Source organism: Triplophysa rosa, linkage group LG1 (genome assembly GCF_024868665.1).
Source record: "Triplophysa rosa linkage group LG1, Trosa_1v2, whole genome shotgun sequence".
In the NCBI taxonomy this organism is placed as follows: domain Eukaryota; kingdom Metazoa; phylum Chordata; class Actinopteri; order Cypriniformes; family Nemacheilidae; genus Triplophysa; species Triplophysa rosa.
In genome coordinates this window covers 62,608-84,269 of record NC_079890.1, presented here as the reverse complement: position 1 = coordinate 84,269, position 21,662 = coordinate 62,608, and the positions used below count along the sequence as shown (strand labels likewise).

The 21,662-nt window shown below is 38.5% G+C and overlaps 1 protein-coding gene across 3 annotated transcripts in view; it reads left to right on the top strand.

Moving 5' to 3' along the window:
• The window catches only part of elavl2 (ELAV like neuron-specific RNA binding protein 2), a 41,815-nt gene that overhangs the window by 2,812 nt on the left and 17,341 nt on the right, over positions 1–21,662 (top strand). For 2 of the 3 annotated variants that reach the window (XM_057335521.1, XM_057335538.1), the window contains exons 2-4: positions 11,281–11,521; positions 11,722–11,825; positions 11,903–12,056. In XM_057335521.1, the coding sequence (XP_057191504.1) occupies positions 11,281–11,521; positions 11,722–11,825; positions 11,903–12,056 (499 nt within the window). Of the gene's footprint in view, positions 1–4,084; positions 4,093–10,495; positions 10,512–11,280; positions 11,522–11,721; positions 11,826–11,902; positions 12,057–21,662 lie in introns of those variants that run through there. The other variant, XM_057335530.1, reaches the window with a different exon arrangement.

Below are 21,662 nucleotides of genomic sequence, written 5' to 3'. Positions count from 1 at the left end.
GTCCTCCTCCTGCTCGTCCTGGTCCTCCTCCTGCTCGTCCTGGTCCTCCTCCTGCTCCTTCTCCTGCTCGTCCTCCTGCTGCTGCCTCTGTTCCCTCCATTTTCAACTGTCACTCTCGACACGTTGCTAATTAAGCTTTAGTCAGTTATTTGTTTCTCTTTGTCTTATTTCTTATTTCTTAATTGTGAAAGCAGTAGAGATGAAGGTAACTTTATCTTGCCTGTTTGTTGATTGAAGTTTGTTTCCGGATGATATCTGCTGTGTTGTTCTGTTATACTCTGCTGCTGCTCCTTGGTTGTTTTTATTCAAAATTGATTGAAAGAAAAACTTGATCTTCAGTTATCTTATGAATTTCTTTTATCTTCAATTTAATGTAGGTTTTGTCGGGTATGGTTCAGTGTAGAGGTTAAATAATTGTAAAATTTTAAGAGCTGAAGTACTTTATTGGCATGATTGCGTGTTCTTACAATATTGCCAAAGCATTGAACATATAACAAAAGACACACAATAAGTACCTTTCTGCTACGTTAAGATGAGTCTGTGCACACAGGAAGATGCGTGTACTTTAAAAAAAGTATATATTTAAAATGTATAAATATATTTTCATATATTTTTGAACGGTTTAGAATGTAAAGCGCTCGATCGACATGTTAAAGACGCCACACTGCATCTAAGTGTCTACTCGTGTTATCAAAGAAGCACGTGCCACTGGAGCGTATATTCAAGAAAGACGAGTGCAACATCCATTGTTGGGAACACCTGTTCAGTTCATTTAAGGTAGCTGAGGCAGGGTTCTCACTCTTCTTGAAAGTATTTGAATTTCTGACATGAATTCAAGGACTGGAAAGTATTTGGAAACAGACATAGGTACTTGAAAGTGCTTAAATTAAACAAACTAGAGCGATGGATCGTGATCATGTGCAGTCCTGCATAAAACAGTCAGAGGCGTGGAGTTATTTAACTTGCTCAATGCCAGAGAAGTGCAAATTCAACGATGCTTGAGCTACAATACAAATATGGTTTATCAAAGTTAAGATGTGGAGTACACCAGCAGGTTATGCATCAAGCAAAACGGTTAAGATCATCGTATACAGTCAAACATATGTTGTATTAAACCACTGCTAAATAAGTTTCTTTTCAGCTACGTTCAGTTCAAGAATAATTTCATTAGTTATCATTATTCTTGTCAGTGAATGTGCCTTAAGAGTTTGAATCGTTTTTAGGATGTTAAAAAACACTGAAATGCTAGCTAGATAGCATTGGTTTAGCTCAAACAAAAACATGCTCCCAGCAGTGTTATCTGTTGCAGTAATGAACTTTTGCTGTGTGTTTGGGCGGAGGTTTGGATATTTGAGCTTGCTGTGTCTGAAGTTGCTCAGTCATTTTTTATCAAGTTCACCATATCAGAAGTGATGGAACGAAATGTTTGAATGCTGGTGTATTCCTGCACGCCTCAGACAATCATCATACAGTAATATCATATCTTTTTATTTACAATTTATTTTATATAATGTCTTGAAACTTTCCAGAGCACTATTTACGCAGATTGACAGATGACATTGAGAGTACATAGCGCCCTCTGGTCACCGCATGGATTAAAGTTCTCCGTCGCTACGACAGATTTCCGTCAGTTGCAGGGTTCCAGCCTGTCCTTAATGTCTTAAATTCACTTTTCATAATGTTGTTAACCCTTTGACGCGTGCGATCACACCGGTGTGATTAGAACATTACGCGCTTTGGCTGACACTGAGCCAGAGACAGACTCAATCCTGTCACATATCACAACTATGCAGTGCTTTCAACCACATAATGTTTAATTTAGCCTTCAGACATATACACGTGCCTACAAGCACAAAATACATGTAGAGATTGCATAATACACACTGATGTCTATGAAAGCGGCATTAACAATCTCTTGTAGTTTGACGGATGTTTTATTCAGATCAGACACAGTATCTGCAATTTAAGCAATTGTTAAGATCACTCAATTCTTCTACCAGTTCACCAGGCACTTACGTTTGTGTTTTTAAGAGAGGTGGATGAATTCACGTGATGTAAATCCGACAGATCTCAGACCACGGCAGAAACAAACATGGCGGCGCCCGTTTATAGCTCAACTAACGCGATCATTATAAAAGTGTTTAAACAACAAAACACATTCACATGCACATATTTGACAATCGGAATGTCAGATATTTCATGACATAGTTAACAGTTTGTGATTTTTTTTGAGAAAAAAAGAAAAATGATGTAAAGGCAATGCATCAGTCATACAGCTGCTGTGGCTCTGCGGTGTGTCACGTGATAAGCAGTGTCGCGTCGCCATGGAAATGTTAAAGTGATAGGCTACCTTCTTAACGTCGCCTTGGACAAGCTAGTCAAACACTGTAACTAGTCATTGTAGCTAGTCAAACACTGAAACTAGTCATTGTAGCTAGTCAAACACTGTAACTAGTCATTGTAGCTAGTCAAACACTGAAACTAGTCATGTAGCTTGTCAAACACTGAAACGGGTGTCAGGTGTAGCCAAGCTTCAGGAATATGGTTTCACAGCCAAAAGGCAGAAAAAGTGTAAAGCACTCTGGAGACACATACAAACAACATTTTTGGTCTTTAGTGGTCCTTTTATTTTGTTCTTTTTTATGTTAATTATTAAGAGTTTCAGAAAACATTGTTTGGTCTTCTAAGATAAATACAAAAATGCACTGAAAAGTTATGGATGGTTGATTATTTGTCTAGGTAAGTATAATTTTTTCATAGATTAAAAATAGCTTTTAAAATACGCAAACTGGCAATACTTTGTAAAGTGGTTCAAACATCTCCCTTTAAAACGCTATTGGTTAAAGAAATATGACTTGGCCTCAAAAAAAATCAGTCAGAAGAATTTTTTTCACTTTAATCCAGTCACGTGATTACTTGTCACATTGAATGGTAAATAAATAAATTGAAAATAAAAATATTCAAATGAAAGGCGAATTCCAAACAGAAGTGAACTCACCTATGTTGTACTACCTTTGAAGGGCAGAACCCTTTGAATTAAGCTCCTTGAGGGCATTCTCGTCGTTTATTATCAAAACTAATAATGCACAATCATCCAGGTACTTGTCATTCTGACAAGTACAATAATAATAACATATATGAGAATATATTTACAAATGATTAAACCAAATTGAATGTTTGTCTTTTTTAAACTTTTTTCTTGCCTAAAAACCAAAAGTAAAAATGTTTTCCTTGCAGTAGGTTTGCATTTGTTAGAAATGGTTTAATAAAATATTTAAAATCAATACATAATACATGATATAATTTGCTCTTGAGGCAAGTAGCCATGTTAAAATCAGGATAATGTGCAGCCATTCGGTTGTCATCGCAAAAGAAACCCCTTCTGTGTGATACTTGTCTCCGCTTCAGTCCTTTATTCTATCATAAGCGGGCGCCTGTACTGTACAGTATCCCATACTTGCATTGGAATGTCTCCACAGTTACTATGAAAAATAAGCCAAATCACTAATTGACCAGTGTGAATTTTCTAAATTCCTCAAAACAACGAACAATTTTCTAAGTCTGACTATCTATTATAAGTAACTCGAGACAAGACATTTTTATATCTCACCGTAGATGTAAACTCATTTAAAAAAAACGTGTGAAATGTCCTCTCCAATATGGCAGCATTGTTGAACCCATAACAGCAACAGGCCAAAGCCTTCAATGCGGTGTCTATTTATGTCTGTGACTGCATGTACCCTTTGCTAACAGACTTCTGAAATGGCCCTTTGTGAAGAGAGAAATCCTAAAAAATGGTATCCTTTTCCCAAAGTGCCCAGTGACGGCACAAAAACAGTTTTAAATTTGACCAAAATGTGCTTGAAAAAGTCCTTGAAAGTCCTTGAATTTGGTGTTGATGAAAGTGTGGGAACCCTGCGAGGAATTGTTTGGTGTGTGCTGGGTGGAGGATAATATGGTTTTACTAGATCATCGCATACACAACTGTCAGAAAAGAGGTACAAACTTAACGCAGCTATTCTATATATAGAATCGGATACTTGCAAGCTCTGTGCTGGACCAATATCCGTATGCGCGTGTAGAGATGGAATTGTTCAAAAGGTTTCAGAATGCAGACCAGCTGGAAAGTTCCAGGCCTAGTGACCAGCCGCGTGGCTCATCAAGGTGTGTGAGGCAGCAGAAGTCCATTGTGTTCCGTCTTCCCCCCCCAGTGGGGGGAAAAGGGCAGTCTCCGAAGAGACTCCACGAACCAGTTTCTGATGAGGGCAGGTATAGAGCAAAAAGGCCAAGCCTTGTTTTCAGAGCAGGCTCAATATTTAACTTCATGAGAGGGCATGCCCACCTGAGTTTGAATTGACCAATCAGAGTTGAGCAAGTAAGAGGTTCTTTGTCCACTCAACAGCTAATTTGAATCTTTATGACCTCCTAGCAAATTTACAAAAATACCAGTCCAAATTATAACATAATGAAAATAAAGTGTTCTACGGTCACACAATATACAGGTGCTGGTCATATAATTAGAATATCATCAAAAAGTTGATTTATTTCACTAATTCCATTCACAAAGTGAAACTTGTATATTATATTCATTCATTACACACAGACTGATATATTTCAAATGTTTATTTCTTTTAATTTGATGATTATAACTGACAACTAATGAAAATCCCAAACTCAGTATCTCAGAAAATTAGAATATTACTTAAGACCAATACAAAGAAAGGATTTTTAGAAATCTTGGCCAACTGAAAAGTATGAACATGAAAAGTATGAGCATGTACAGCACTCAATACTTAGTTGGGGCTCCTTTTGCCTGAATTACTGCAGCAATGCGGCGTGGCATGGAGTCGATCAGTCTGTGGCACTGCTCAGGTGTTATGAAAGGCCAGGTTGCTCTGATAGTGGTTTCAGCTCTTCTGCATTGTTGGGTCTGGCATATCGCATCTTCCTCTTCACAATACCCCATAGATTTTCTATGGGGTTAAGGTCAGGCGAGTTTGCTGGCCAATTAAGAACAGGGATACCATGGTCCTTAAACCAGGTACTGGTAGCTTTGGCACTGTGTGCAGGTGCCAAGTCCTGTTGGAAAATGAAATCTGCATCTCCATAAAGTTGGTCAGCAGCAGGAAGCATGAAGTGCTCTAAAACTTCCTGGTATACGGCTGCGTTGACCTTGGACCTCAGTATGTACTGCACATTGAGGTTTAAAGCTTATGGCAGTTGTTGTTCAGCATGAATACCTATAGTGCTAATAAATAACTTGTCATCAATATTGTAGGTGTCTAGTGCCTGGTAATCAACCTCTTCACCTGGTGAGAGGACAGTCCATTCATTTGATATTTCACAGAATATGAATAATAATGACGACAAAAAGATTCAGGAATTAAAAGCTTTCCACACAATAACCAGTTTGGGTCCATGTTAAGAATGTACGTAATCTGACAAAACAATGGAACATCTTCAGCATGCAGGTGACCGACAGAAAACACATTTTTAAAACAATAACTGACATAATTAACCTTTACTTTTGTTACTCGCTCAATCGGTTTACCTTCAGAATGGACATGGCTGTACTTCTGGTTTACACTTATTGAATGCTGTAGAGCCGAAGGTAAAGACTGAAATGGCATGCTCACACAACATCCAGCAACTCTTTGAACATGTGTGGAGACCTAATAAGTCTTGAGGCCTCTGAAAAAAAGTCAGGGGACTGTAGCACTTCTTGAAGTTCTGGACATGCGGCAAGATCAAATCCATTTTTTTCTAGATGATATGCAAGAAATGCATCATAGTTATGGAGCCAGAAATATGACAAAACAATCTGAATTTGAATTTTGTAAATCTGAATTTTAGATAAGTGTAATTGCACAAAATTGAATATTTCCTGACATTCAATATAGTTCTGAATTTGAATTTTGTAAATCTGAATTTTAGATAAGTGTAATTGCACAAAATTGAATATTTCCTGACATTCAATATAGTTCTGAATTTGAAATTTCTGAAATTCACAGCTAGTTCTAATGTCTCTGTAGCGTTTAAACATGAGATATAATTTAATTCGATCTGGTCATATGTGTAACGGTACATTTTTGGTCTCATAAATCTATTGTTTGTTTCTGAGCAAATCGTTTTGACTGAGGATAAAGTTAAGTTTCATAACTTTATATTTTTTATTTAACTTTGTACTGGAGCGCAGACTTGTAACATTACTTTTGACTAAATTATTAATCTTAGTTTTTGATGCAATGGTCAAAATGAAATTAACAATATTGTCAAAAAAACTTTATAAATAAAACATAATACTATATTACAATAAACATTAAAAATAAAACAATTAGTTGAATAGATGCATTAACATTTGGAAATAACCTTATTTTACTTGCAGGATACAAGTGATGGCCAAGTATATTAATATACTATAAAATCAATTTTAAGACATCTTAATATGGTGATGTGATGTTATTGGCACACATTAAATAAATAAAAAAGATAAAAAATAAGTGGAAGTAATTGGAGCTATATACTGTAGCTAAACTAAAAACACAAAAGGTACACAAATGTACCTTTCACATATTGTTGTACCTTTGTAAGTTGTCTTGAGTACATAAGTGTACCCTAAGGACCTTTTGTGGACCTTTAAAGGTACAATTAAATATTTTGTACTCCTAGGAACAAAATTGTACCTGCACAGTACCTTTTTTTCTGACAGTGCATAGTCATCATATAGTCATGTATCATTTTGTATTTTGTGAACTCTTAATTATATAACACCGCATCGATGGATTCATTTGAATGGACATTGTTTAATTCTAGCTATCTGTGAAGAACATCTTACCACCCTGCCACGGCGTATAGGAAAGCCATTACAACGAGAGAGCCGCAACAGTTACAGCTTGTCTACAACGCAACATGACGGGACATATTATATACAGAAATTCCGTCCCCACTGGTTGCGGTGCATCAAACGCCTTGTTCTTAATGGTTTCTGTTATCTTTTTTTGCGTCGCATCGTGCCGTTCGTGAGGTTTAGACCGAGTGATAAAGTGTCAGGGAGACAGACTTACTTGTGCAGTAATATTTAAAATTGATCGGGATCAATTTTATCGAATGCGGGATATCGAATTGAACCGAATCGTTGAGATAATAATCATATTCAAATCGTAAGTCAGTGAGCCCCAGGTCTTGACGTGAAGGAGGTATTGGAATCTCTCGTTCTCTGTAACGCTAAATATATTTACAAATAATAATGCAATCGCATCGGTTATTGCCATCTACTAATAATTATATATAAACAAATAGATTTTTACCAATGCAAATATGTTTTAATAGACGCATCGCATTGTTACCTTTCATGCCAATGCACCGATGTGAATCGATGAATCTTACCATCCCTATTCCACACGTTTTATAAAAAAATCTGTCTACACTACACTAGTGCCACTGTTGGTTACTAGTCACAGACTGGCCAGTACAATGCGTGATGACGAGGAAAAGCATTGGACGTCTTCATGTGGATAGATGAGGTGTTATACATGTAGTAATGATTGTTTGATTTCATCCGGCGGCATGCAGACCGATTGACGGATGACATCGCAGGACTGACAGAGTGATTTAAAAGCACATGGAGCAGATGGCTCTTGATTCTCTTGATGTCAATCAAGTCTGTTGTTTACACGGTCGTTGCAAGGCTGGTCATTGTTGTCTTCTGGTAATGTAATGGCTCTTATTATAGGGGCTTGACCCATCTGAGAAGCATACGCAATAATACAGACGACCCAATCATTGAGTGAATGTGGGCAGCCACACCTTCCTCCTCAAGTGTCAATCTTTGTCCATTTACACAAAAACCCAACCCCAGAGTTTTCAAACTAAAACGGGTTCTGCAGTGTTTCTAAAAATCTAAATTTTGGGAGCTCAAAAGCTCTGCAGTACTGTGAACGCTAGGGATGCCACAATACTCAATATAATATTGAACCGTTCGGTACGACCTCCATGGTTCAATACGTGTAAGTGAATTGCGGTTTTCCGGTTTTGCATTTAAATGATTTAAGATTTTTTTCTGTTTCTGCTTAGTCAACAAATTCACGTGTCCTGCTCACCTGGAAGCTTATACAGCAACAGTATTTACGACACTGATAACAGACAATTGCGCTTATCAACCACATGGGGGAAACATACACCTAAACGGCTCGTTGTTGCTTTAAGTGGCTTAACCAAAGTGACTTTGACATAATAATGGTCCTTTTCATCTAATTTTATTAGAACTTTTAATAAGTTGACATTACTTTTATTCAACCAAACAGAATTTTTTTTAAATCAAATAAAGCTTTTTGGTCATTTTCAACTATTTTTTCAGCCAATAATAGCCAACTGAATGAACCAGTCTTACTAAATGAGCAAAGCTCATTCACATCTTGCATTCTCTGCGGTTCACTTTAAATGATTCAAGGATCTCTTATATTCGCTAGTGACTGAAAAGTTCAATAGTTTAAATTGAAGTGAAGTGAAAGTGAAAGTGACCTATTTGTCAGGTATGGTGACCCATACCCGAAATGTGACCTCTGAATTTAACCCATCCAGAGAGTAGTGAACACACGCACAGCAAGTGGTGACCACACCACACTGAGGAGCCCTTGCTCAAGGGCTCCTCAGTCATTACCCACCGGACCTGAGAATCGAACCGCAACCTTCTGGTCACGAGTCCGACTCTCTAACAGAATACATTAAATTTGGTTTTATATGGGCAGGTACTGAGACTTGAGCCGAAGGCAGTGTGTTGGATGTGGAGAAATTTTGTCAAACGAGGCCAGGGGCGCAGATGGGATTTTTTTAACTGGGGGGACCAAGCTGTTTGCAAATTATTTCATCTCGGTTAGTTATTTTGCATAATTTGGGCTTTAACTAGTGCTTAAGTAGTTACTTTGCGTCATTTGGGCTAATGTTCTGCACTAAAATTAACTGTTAATTCACTGTTTGCTAAGTTCAAGACTAGCTATACAAATAAATAACAAAACTGATCTGCCACATCTGGGAAAAGTCAACAGGCATAGGATACTTCAATTGTTTGTTTTTTTGAAAAAAGAGGTGATTTTTTTTTTTTGTCTCTTCATTGCCTTGTGTGGCAGTTATGCAGTCCATTTATTTCAGTTCACCAACTCAGTCATAGACGATGGCATTTGATCACTATGACTACCGCTACAACAGGCACAATTTTGAGGCAGCTAATAGCTAGTCATAGGACCCCGGGGGCGGGATCAGAAGTCATAGCAGGCTAGCAGCAGCACACACAAACTGTGTCCCAATTTGGGGGCTGCAACCTTCTAACGTCGCAGACTTAAAAACGAGGACTTTGTGTTCAAGGCACACAGCCTCAAAAGTCCAAGAACTGAACTGAAATGAGACTGTCCAGCCTTGTGGATGATTTCCTAATTGCGTCACCTGCTGCTCCTGTTGCGTGGCGACAGCAGAAGGACACAGCAGTGACGTTTCTGACTTTTTTAAACAAATACGGAGCCAGAAAATTTATATTTTATTTTAGAGAATATGACACGTTTATGTAGATTAAAACAGCCCAACAGTATATTAAGTTAACCAACCTTAGACATTTAAAACACAATAATGCACCAATAATGTTAATGAACAACATCATATATAATATTAAAACACTGAAATGGACCGTTTTTGTGAATTACATTTAAGTTTTGAATGATTATTAAAAAATGTCAAGCCGTTACAGGCGCACAATGAATCTCGGGATAGCCAAAGCTATGAACGATACATTCGTTCTATCCTTAAAACCCTGTGGATATAAGGTCGCATTTTGGGGCTGCATTTGAAGCAACCTTTGTATCGGGACAGCCTTACCAGCCTTCAGTCGCGCTGCTGTGACGCAGTTGGTCTTAAAATGCAGCATTCGCAGCCCCCGAATTGGGACACAGCTACAGAGAGCACAGAGAACATAAACGTCGGTGGCAGCACCATCGTGTGTGTCTATTGACAACAGAACAGTGCGATTGAGGGGGTCATGTCCCACCCGTCCCCAGTGCCATCTTCGCGCATGAACGAGGCGCTAAAACAATCATAGCTAACTGTTACAGAGACATTTGACACAAAACACCCGGGCTGTGTTGAGAAGCCAAAATAATATTTTCTAAGGAAAAAAGCCATAACATCGTTAACAACTCAATCAAAAGTCACATTGAAAGCTAGCTATATGGTTGCCGCTCGTGTTGCTCGTAGTAAGAAAGCCTTTACAATCGCTGAGGCCAAGTGCTGTGGATATGTGTCGAGAGTTACTGGGTGACGCAGCTGTAACCAAAATTCGGTCCGTACCACTTTCCCATGACACTGTGGCTAGAAGAATTGTTGACATGAGCGATGACATTGAATGCCAACTCGTGGAACGAATAAAGGTTTGTCTCCATATATATTGTTTTTCTCATGCGAGCTACTCCAAAACCAGTTCATGTAAATATGTTAATGTATTGGGATTTAGTAATGGTCTTAAAGTGGTAGTTGACTCACGACTGCAGCTCGCGCTGCACACAGGCTGGCTAATGCCTCACGAGAGCCCCGCCCCGAGAATCGTTCAGAATCAGTGTTACGAAACTCTTCCTTTCTATTATTGGTCACCAGAGGGCGTATGGGTTCTGCTGTGTGTGTTTCTCTTCTGTGTGTTCGCAGGTGGAAATTAAGCACAGGTGCAATGAAATACCTTTGGCTGGTTGATCTTCACTCTAGGAGGAGAAGAGGGGAAAACAAGAAGGAAGGGGTTCCCCGATCTCTCCAGCACCAGCGATGTTCGGATTGTTCAACTTTATGATTTGGCTTTGCTCTTTTGTTTTAAATTAAATGTTTTTACTTTATAATAAATCTATTTCCAATGTTCAAGTTCACGTGTGGCCTCCCCATTTATGTTACCCTACTTTGAGCCGAGTAGTCATAACAATCAGCTATATTGATTTATTGTAATGGCAGTAGGGCATTTTGTTAATATGAATATCTTTGGTGTTTCGAGTAAACTGTTATTCATAAATAATCGATCGTCGATCCCTATAACCAACACGCCGTTATTACTTGACTGGTACTTGAACAACTATTTGTACCAGTTGGCACACTGCGATTCTTTCAAAGACCTTTAACGTCATTCATGAAAGTGTCTCGTGACCGGACGTCATGTGCTGGTGTTAAGTGCGTAAAGGTGTGAATGAGGTTTGGTGGAGATGATAATGCTCAACACTTGACAGTCTGTTCAACTGCCCCTCTTATGTGTTTGTGTAGCAGGTGATCGCTGCCATGGAGACGCAGCTGTCCAACGGACCCAACTGCACCAGCAACGGTCCCAACAGCGTCTCCAATAACTGCACATCACCTGCTGAGACGCCCGACGGCGGCGAGGACAGTAAAACCAATCTAATCGTCAACTACCTCCCTCAAAACATGACTCAGGAGGAGCTGAAGAGTTTGTTCGGCAGCATTGGAGAGATCGAGTCCTGCAAACTCGTGCGAGACAAAATCACAGGTACTCTCCATGGAGCTGAAGCTTTATTAAACCCTTAACAGGAAGATTTTTTTAAACTGAAAGCATGCGTGTGTGGCTTTTACAGTTTTGTGAAAGACCTGAATTGTGTGATTGTTTTTGAACATTGAAATATTCCTAAACCATTTAGACCATTCCTGTGCAGATATCTGAAGTGTGACCGTTTGTGTGTGTGTGTTCAGGTCAGAGTTTAGGTTATGGGTTTGTGAATTATGTGGAGCCTAAAGACGCAGAGAAAGCCATCAACACTTTAAATGGACTCCGACTACAGACCAAAACCATCAAGGTAAGAACCTTACTGCACCCTGACCCTCTTTACATGTGTGTCTAACTCTCACTAAATGCTTAGTGTTGTGTGTTAAGGTGTCGTACGCTCGACCGAGCTCGGCCTCCATTCGTGATGCTAACCTGTATGTGAGTGGTCTGCCTAAAACCATGACACAGAAAGAGTTGGAGCAGCTTTTTTCCCAGTACGGACGCATCATCACCTCCAGAATCCTTCTTGACCAGGTCACAGGTGAGATGAGACTTGCGCATCAGACTCTATTACTGTACTCTGTACCTAATCCATACCTCACTCACATTCACTAGATTCAACATTTACATTCTGAGCTGTCAAGTCTGATTTGGCAGGACATTTTAGGTAGCGGTGAGAATTCTTGGGTCCCGAAAGATTCGATTCAGAATTGATTCTTGACATGCTTATTCGTGACATCACATCGCATTTGCACTCAAGAGTCAGACAAGTATTGGCACTTTTGCTTCTAGTCTCTGAACTGTCACATACCGTATTTTAATGCAACTACCTGCCCAATAAAGCGGTTCTCATAGACATAGTTCCTGTTTCTCTTGTCAAACAAGTTTAAAATAGTAATTAAAGGCTGAGTAGTAGGGGTGTAATGGTTCAAATTACTCATGGTTCGGTTTGTGTCACGGGTTCGGTTCGGTTTGGTTTGTGCTATGTTCAGGGAAAAGGGACTACTGACAAATAAAATTAAGAACAAATAATCAAGCTACAAGTAACAGCACCAATAAAACAACAGAGCAAAGCAGAAAATTAAATAAGATACTGTATATATACCTTTTAAGGTAGAAAATAATCAAATAAATCATAACATTGCATATGTAGAAATGAAATAAAGATGAATCATAATTGAAGTTACAGAAGCTATTGAGTCACAAGCAATGAGTGATTTCCTTGACTTTGAACAGACAGCAGGAATATGCTGCTGTCGCTTTAGAAGGAATGAAACCGATCCAGTACACTGATACTGTTTTTCGTCTGTTTCGTCCGTTCACTTAAGACATAACTACTATGTTTGTTAAGATACTGGACAAGAGGGGCATGTTGACCTACTTCGTGTGTGAATCTGTCTGTTTAAGCGCTTCAAAGACAGCTCAATATTTGCGTCATGTCTGAGACTTGCCTTGTGCGCGCTTCAGATCTTCTCACAGCGCGCAAGCGAGTTTTCTTCTGCATCATATTGCACTTAAATGTTTAAATGGTCGAGGCTTGAATGAGTTTAGTTTAAACAGCAACATGTGCTGCTCAGGTCTCACCTGCACTCGCGCGCTCACAACACCCGGGTGAAGAAATGACTGCTCATATCACAGCATACGTCAATCCTATTGAAATTTGTCTACGTTATTTGATTTGTTGTTGGTATTAAATGTGTATCCATCGACAAACATACATTAGCTGAACTTTGTCAGTCTGTTTTACGCATTATAATTTATAACGAACCATATTATAAATGCGTCGTCCGATTTAAGTTGAGCCGCAGTCCAACGTGCCGAACCGTTGGTGGAGAACCGTGTGGTTCAATTTTTTTACCGAGAACAGTTACACCCCTACGGAGTAGGCTTTCTGGAAAATGCTAACGTTTGCCTGCTAGCAGTGAAACCATATGACCCCTCCCTCTCTACGAATCGCGATCCAAAGCCACGCCTCCTCCAAAACACGTGAACGCACAGAGACGAGAAGCTATTGGGTCAGATCAGTTCCAGTACAATCATGTCTCATTCACCAGTGCGAAAACATTAGAGTACAAAGTGAATAACACTAACAATAGCGAATTTAAAAGACAGCTTTTAAACAGGAGTTAGCGCCAGCAAGTTTACGGATGTTTAGTATAACGTTTCAGTGTTTAAAGTTAATTTGTAACTTTGAAAACATATAAATAGCAAAGCCACTAGATGGAAAGCAACTACAACCTTTAGCCAAAAAAGCGTAGCGGCTAATGCTAACGCCCTGGCTTCAGTGGAACGTAAGAGGAGTCCAGATGCTAGTTTTTGTAATGGATGTCAATTAGGGTTGGGTATCGTTTACTTTTTAGCCGGTACCGTTACCAATATGGTACCTGGAATTCGGTGCTGGTACCAAACGGTACCTTTTTTCGGTACTTTACTCTCTGTGTAATAAAAAACAAACCTCTAAACCTATCAATTTCAACATTTTGTTGAAATTTTACACAAAAGAAGTAACAACAGCATTATTATTACTACCAGCTTATTCTATTTCCTCATCACACACATAATCATTTATTTATGCAGTATGGTAATTTACCTAAACCATGAGGCCTCCACCATTAACAGACCATTAGATAATATAGAAAAACAAAAATTGAAAAGTCCATAAAAATATATTTAACAGCATCATTACTGAAAATAACGGATTTATTTGTAATATACATTTTTAACAGAGATACTGAAACAGTTACATATATATATGTGTGTGTGTGTGTGTGTGTGTGTGTGTTGATCATACAATAATACATAATGTTAAGTGTGCATCAGTCTCCTGCTTCACAGCTTCAAACTGCACCTTGACGGCCTCACTCACCTCTTTCCATCGACTGCTATAATCTGTCACTAATAACTTTGTATCAGGACTTCATGAGATGATTTTATTCATTGGTGGACAGAAAACACAAAGCGCCTTAACTAACTTGAATGTTCAGCGCAGTGTTATGTGTGTGCGTGCTGTGCGTGTCTAATCATCTTTGAAACCCTTTGGCTTCCGCAGCTGTTCCCAGTGTGGAAAAGCAAAACTGATTATAATCAAAATCGCCATTGCCACCCTCCTGTTTTGTTATTTCTATTATGAAAATAAAGACTGACTACTTGTCACATTAATGCTAAATTTACAATACTTGGTATTTAATGCTAAACGTACATCACATGACAGCAGTTTGAAGTTAAAGCTGCACTTATGCCATTACTATTTTCCCTGCTTATAACATTACTCTGTTGTCTGATAGCAATCGCAAAATAAGACCAAATTAGACCTAAACAGTTTCAACAAATGAAATGTCCCAAATCACAACTAAGAAGCTCTCCCTATTCTTCATAAACATTTCTTCAGTAACTTTGAATGAAAGTCAGTGAGTGCAGCTGTGACGTGTCAGAGGAGATCTGGTCATCCCGGCTGAGTCTGGTTTCTCCTGAGGTTTTATCTCCAGTTATTCATCATTGGAGTTTGGGTTCCTCGCCACAGGGCCGTGTTGGCTTGTTCACCGGGAGACCGCTGATATATTAGAGATTATTTACTAGAATGATCTTACTTGCTCTATAAACCCCATGCACTGTGCTGTGTTTGACCTTTCTGTGTTTTTCTGTTTTTCTTATTTTCTCCTGTAAATTTGCTTTGGAAAATGCACTTTGTGAAAAGCACCATATAAATGAAATTGAATTGAATTGTGAAACTCAGGTTTTCAGTTATTTCTCCTGTGAAACACGTTAGTGAACCGACCAGGTGGAGTAGACCCCCCTCCCGTAACGCAGGTCATGGAAGTTTTTTAGATCTCCTTTGCAAGTGCCACTTGTTGATGGTCCAGGCCGGGGAACGTTTCCAGGATTCTGCCGTCATACCTCCATTCTCCTGCTGTCTGCACAGTGTATGTGAGCGCGTTGAAGACGTGTGGTGTCTGCTAGGGGTGGGAATCACAGGGGGTACCTCACGATTAGGGTTGGGCATTGTTTCAAATTTATCGATTCCTATTCCAAATTCGATTCTGCTTATCGATTCCGATTCCTAACAATTCTTAGTTTCGATTCCAAAGCGGTGAAAAAGTAATAAAAGTCAAGCAAGATCAAAAATATTTATTTTGTGCCATTAGTTACAGCTGAACACACAAAAAAGTGTCCTGTGTGAGCCTTCCTTTCGAAGCGAGGGTCTCACGTGTAGCATCATGTGCCGGTGTTCTGTCGAATTGTCCTACTCTGTTAGATTTTCCTACAGCAGGGCAAAACTTAATATAATCTAAAACACATCGACAAAATAAACGGGTAGGATGATTTTACAATGCAAAATACCTGTCAGATAGTCCTACCATCTTAAAATAAACACACAAAATAAGTGTACAGCGTTAATACCCTGTCAGATAGTCCTACCATCTTAAAATAAACATGTAGGATTAATTTACTGCGCAATACCCTATCATATTGTACTACCAGTATGAAATAAACATATAGAATGATTTAACAACGGAAATACACAATCAGATTCCCGTAGCAGTATAAAATAAACAGGTAGGATGATTTTATAGCGCAAAAAAATGAGGTAACATTGATGTGCGCATGGCTCCGGCGTTGTCCCCGCACTAGTGTCATCAGCGGCTATTGAAGTGTGGGCACTCGGGATGCCCAACGCATCAAACACGGTGCATTCTTGTAATTCGATAAGATGAACCAACCGCAGATGCTTTGCCATATTGCTGGTGACACCCGTCTTGCAACATAATAGTTTGTCACAATAATTTGTCTTTTTGTGATTTCGCAAAATGCAGCTACACTTTAGTGCGCCTTCCACAGTCCATCGTGTGAACTGACTTCTAGTATTCGAGCGGAAGGTCCCCGCAGATGGCTATGTCAGGTCAGGTGACTCAGGTCTTGACAGATGATGTGAAAATTATGTGACCGTGCGGTCCAGAATCGTTAAGTGGAATCGAAATTAATTTTTTTTTAAAAGGATCCGATTCCTTTCTTATGGATCCGATTCCAGAATTGGAATCGAATTTCGATTCCCAACCCTACTCACGATACGGTACACGATACGTGGCTCGCGGTACTGATAATGTCACAATGCGCCGATTCTGCAATAAACGATATATTGCTTGACAATACTATAACATATCTATGACTCTATAAAAACAAAATGCCCATGAAAAGGTTAAGTGAAACATTTGTCACTAAGTTTTCATTAGGTAAATTATTATCATATTACCAACCTGAGTAGCATTTCAAGTAAATTCAATATTTTATGATTGCATTAAAAGCTTATCTTTGTAAACTGACACATTTAACTCCTTAAAGAGATTGTATAAACTAGTGTTGTCAAAAATATCGATATTTCGATAAGTATCGATACTGAAGAATCTGAAACTGTTCCAATACCTACAGTATGTCCCACGTATCGATATCAGCTGCGCGTTCCCGCTCTCTTTCTCTTTTACGACAGTGAGTTAACACACACTGCACGTGAACGCATAACAACAGAGCACCGCCTCCTCTCACATACTTGACTCATTTGTGGCAGTTAAATCGTGTTTATTTTAGAAAAGATGGCCAATCTCAGTAACACATCTGGCGTGGTGCACGCTCGTTACGCTTCCCGTATTTACCATAGCGATCCATGTATGTGCGCTGATCAATAATTTTATCCACTCGTTTCGTTCGCCCTGGTTATATGTTGTTTATGTTAGTACAGAGTCTCCGCAACAGTTCTCATGTTTAATGCACGCGTTTCTGTCTTTATGTGCGCTCATCAATGATTTCATCCACTCGTCTCGTTCGCTCTGGTTAATTTGATGTTTGATATAATGCTGGTGCGAGTAAAGTCTCCGCAACAGTTCTCGCGTGTGATACACGTTTGCACTCCAGTGTTTACCATAGCGCTCTATGTGTGTGCGCTGTTCAATGATTTCATCCACTCGTCTCATTCGCTCCGGTTAAAAGTTGTTAATGTTAGAAAGATGTCCAGTGCGGAGTCTCTGCAACACTTCTTGCGTTTAAGTTTGCGTTTCTGTCATATGTGCGCTGATCAATGATTACAGTATGGGCCTATGTGAATAAAAGCCAATTTAGCCAAATAAAAATGTAGGCTATTAACTAACATTAACGAACAATGAATGAGCAATACATTTGTTCAAGTATTTATTAATCTCTTTTAAATGTTAGTTAAAAAATACAACTATTTATGTAAGCTCCCCTGTTGAAAAATCCAGTATATGCTGGGTAAAGTATGTTTTGATCGATGCTGGCTTGATCTTAAACCAGCTAAGAACCATCTTAAACCAGCACATGAACAGTTTAAACCAGCACAAACCAGCATCAAAACATACCAAACCAGCATAGGCTGGTTTTTTCAACAGGGTCTGGTCCATTAATACTGACAAATACAACTTTGATTTTAAATAGTAAGTGTATTCGTAAAATTAACATTAGATTAACAATTAATAAATAATGTAAAAATATATACCTCATTGTCTAGTCTTGTTCAATTTAACTTCAAATAAAAATTAAAAGGCCTATATTGCTAATGCTTATTAGGGCCTTATTGCTATGGCAGTTTATTCCCCGTGGTATCGAAAATGGTATCGAATATCGATTTTTTTTAGGTATTGAATCGAAGTTAGAAATTCCAGTATCGAGACAACACTAGTATAAACTAGGGTTGCACGGTGTACCGGTGCTACGGTAGCATCGCGATGCTAAAGCTTCAAAATACCCGCGATGCCTCTCTATTTCTGAAACGGTAGTATCGTAGTACCGTAGTTAATGTTGCATATGCGCATTAATATCTATTTGAACACATACATCTGCCTTTTTGCGGTGTTTATCTCCAAAATGAATGTGTGTTTTGAATGTCTCGGACGAGTTAATGATTCAAATTGGCGATTTAAACGAGTTGGTTAAATGATTCACTAACTCAGTGGAAAATCGACGCCACCTACTGGCCGTTTCAGTTCTGCATTTAAAGTAAGCCTAATATTTCCCTTTATAAAGACTGCTGTATCAATTAAATTTGTCCAACATTTGAATTAGTTCCAACGTGAAAAATGATCTAGTGAACTTTAGTATTTACTACAGTAAACTACTAAAATTCATAGATACTAGTGTTTTTGAGTCTTATCATAGTAAATATTTAAGTATACTACAGTATTTATAGTATTTACAAATGACTAAATGTAAATGTATTTGCTACAATTTATCCAATTACTACAGTTAATACAACAACATATTCTAGTGCAAAGTATAATACAGTTTACTATAGTAAATACAAAATGTTTAATCTAAATCTGTGTTTATTGTAGATTTGAATTATATGGCACGGCATCGTGATACTACGTGGTATCGAGATACTTCAGCTGGTATAGTATCGTAAGACATGTTTATGGTACCGTGACAACCCTAGTATAAACCAGGTACATTTCTAAAAAAACAGCCTCTTATTTAAACTTGAAAACATCTCTGTGTTAACCAGCTTGAATAAAATAAACCTGAAAACATCTCAGTGCAGCAACTTTCATTAAACCTAAGCACATTAACATTCATTCCCATATATGTCTATTATTTTACGAGCACTATCTGCCATCCTGAACTCTTTCTCTGAAGACTAGTTAACCTTTGTTCACGTTTCCCTCATTCATGTGTCAAGCGCTACCCAGTGGAACCATGACATAATAACGCTTGGAAATATATATAAAGCGTCTGGTTTTATTAATTATTTAAAATATCAATGTTTGGCACCAGCGTATCAATTCTCATATCGCACGGAGGAGGACTGGGTGCACAGTGGATGGGACATATGTTTACTGAAAATGTAATGATCGAGGGCAATGATTGGGCGAGGGTTTTTGGGTCCTACGCCTTTCACGTACAGCACCTTGGTCAACAACAGTTGTTAATGGTGCAATATAAATAAATTAACGTTGAAAGTTGGTTGCTATCAGGATGTGAAGAAACTTCTAACCAGCATGACAAAAATGTTTCTGGACAGGATCGCCTAGCCTGCCTTTACACGCAACGCATTAAAACCACATGTTTGATTTGTCTAACGCAGCACACCCAGCTCCTCTGTCTTGGTAACAAACTGTGGATATTTACAGAAGTATATTCATGTTCTTATGTCTTAAGTCATTGACAGGTTTAGGGAAAACGCTATTTGAATTCAGAGTCAGCTGCAGTGCAGTGCATTAAATGTGCTGCTTCTACCTGCCGCTCACTGCACAGACAAGAGACCGAGAAAGACCATCCTGAAGTTCTTTTGTTTATCTTGCGGTTCAGTCCAACGGGGCTGGATGTTTTTCTCTTTCTCTACTGCTTGTGTATGCTCCTCTGTAGCTGAGTGTGAGGTGTGCGCTCTTTAAATGGTGTGTGTCTGCCAACGACTTTCTGCCTTCACCTAATTTTAGGTGAATGTCATTTAATTCTTGAATGTTAAGGTGAATGTGGTTCTGGCTCATGTTTGGGGAGATATACAGGTACATCTCAAAAAATTAGAATATCATGAAAAAGGTCAATATTTTTTGTCACTCGTTTGAGAAAGTGAAACCCATACATTAAATATTTCACTCTATGTGTAATGAATCTATATAAAGCCTTTATTTCTTTGATGATTATGGCTTACAGATAATGAAAACCCAAAATTCAGTGTCTCAGAAAATTACATAAGATCAATAAAAAAAGGATATTTTAAACAGAAATGTCAAGCTTCTGAAAAGTATGTTCATTTCTATGCACTCAATATTTGGTTGGGCCTCCTTTTGCATGAATTACTGCATGAATGCGGCGTGGCGTGGAGGCCATCAGCCTGTGGCACTGCTCAGGTGTAATGGAAGCCCAGGTGGCTGTGATAGCGGCCTTCAGCTCATCTGCATTGTTGGGTCTGGTGTCTCTCATCATAGAGTCTCTGTGGGGTTCAGGTCAGGCGGGTTTGCTGGCCAATCAAGCACAGTACCACCATGCTCATTGAACCAGCTTTTGGTACCTTTGGCACATTCTGGAGACCGAGCAGTTTGGCGACACTGATGGAGAGTTAGTGAACTCAAGTTAGGTTGCAGAAAGTAAGTTTGATAAAAACTATTATAAGCATTACTGGTTCACACACATTTAATTTTACCTTAAAAATCAACATTATCACGAAGATTAAATCTGCAGTTATTTGCGCTTGTATTGAGTGATCATTGTTTCATGCACCTTCTTGTAAAATCCCACTCTTAAATTTTTTTAAATCTAAATATTTTATCACGCTGTCTCACCATCACACTATGAGCACATGAGGAGGAGATGATCTGACTGCATGGATTACAGGAAATACGATTACTGCAGAACACAGTGTAAATAAATACTAAATATATTTTCCTTAAATACTGTGCATAATCATCGCATGTCAAAGTCTGGAAATACAGCCATTAAGCTCTCGCACAATCGTTTTTCTTTATGTCCTCGTTATCAGTCCTAACTATCATAACAAAACCGGAATGAAGAAACATTCGTCTTTTACAATTATGTCTTCAAATTTGATCTCAGGTGTATGGAATTTCAAAAGTGACAATATTAAAAATAAATAAATACAAAAATAAATCCATGAAGAAATGTAAAAAAGCAAAAATAAATGAGTATTTATACTTTTATTTCCTTATTTATGGGTAATTATATATTTTTCACGCTTATTTCTTTTTTCATTTATTTATTTATACATTTATTTATTTCCACTTTTATTTATTTCCACATTTATTTATTTTTACATTTATTTATTTATGTATTTCTTTGTGTGTATGCTAATGAGTGGGGGCGTGTTTCACTTCAGACATTAGCAATCGATCTCAGAGCGGCGGTGCTGAAGCTTTGAGGCCACAGAGACACCTTGTGGTGTGACCAAACAAAACGAGGTTGACGAAGTTGCATAGAGAAGGCAATCTAGTCATTTAATATCACCCTAACTGTATGTGGATAGGGTTACCACACATAGCCTACATACTCTTTATTAGGGACATTGCCGTAAAACATTATTCGGTCGAGATTTCTAAAATGTCTTTGCACACATGAACAGAAACTGCACAACAACAGGTCTGCTATGAGACACTTGGAAGAATACACTTGGACATGGAAGCGCGTGAAA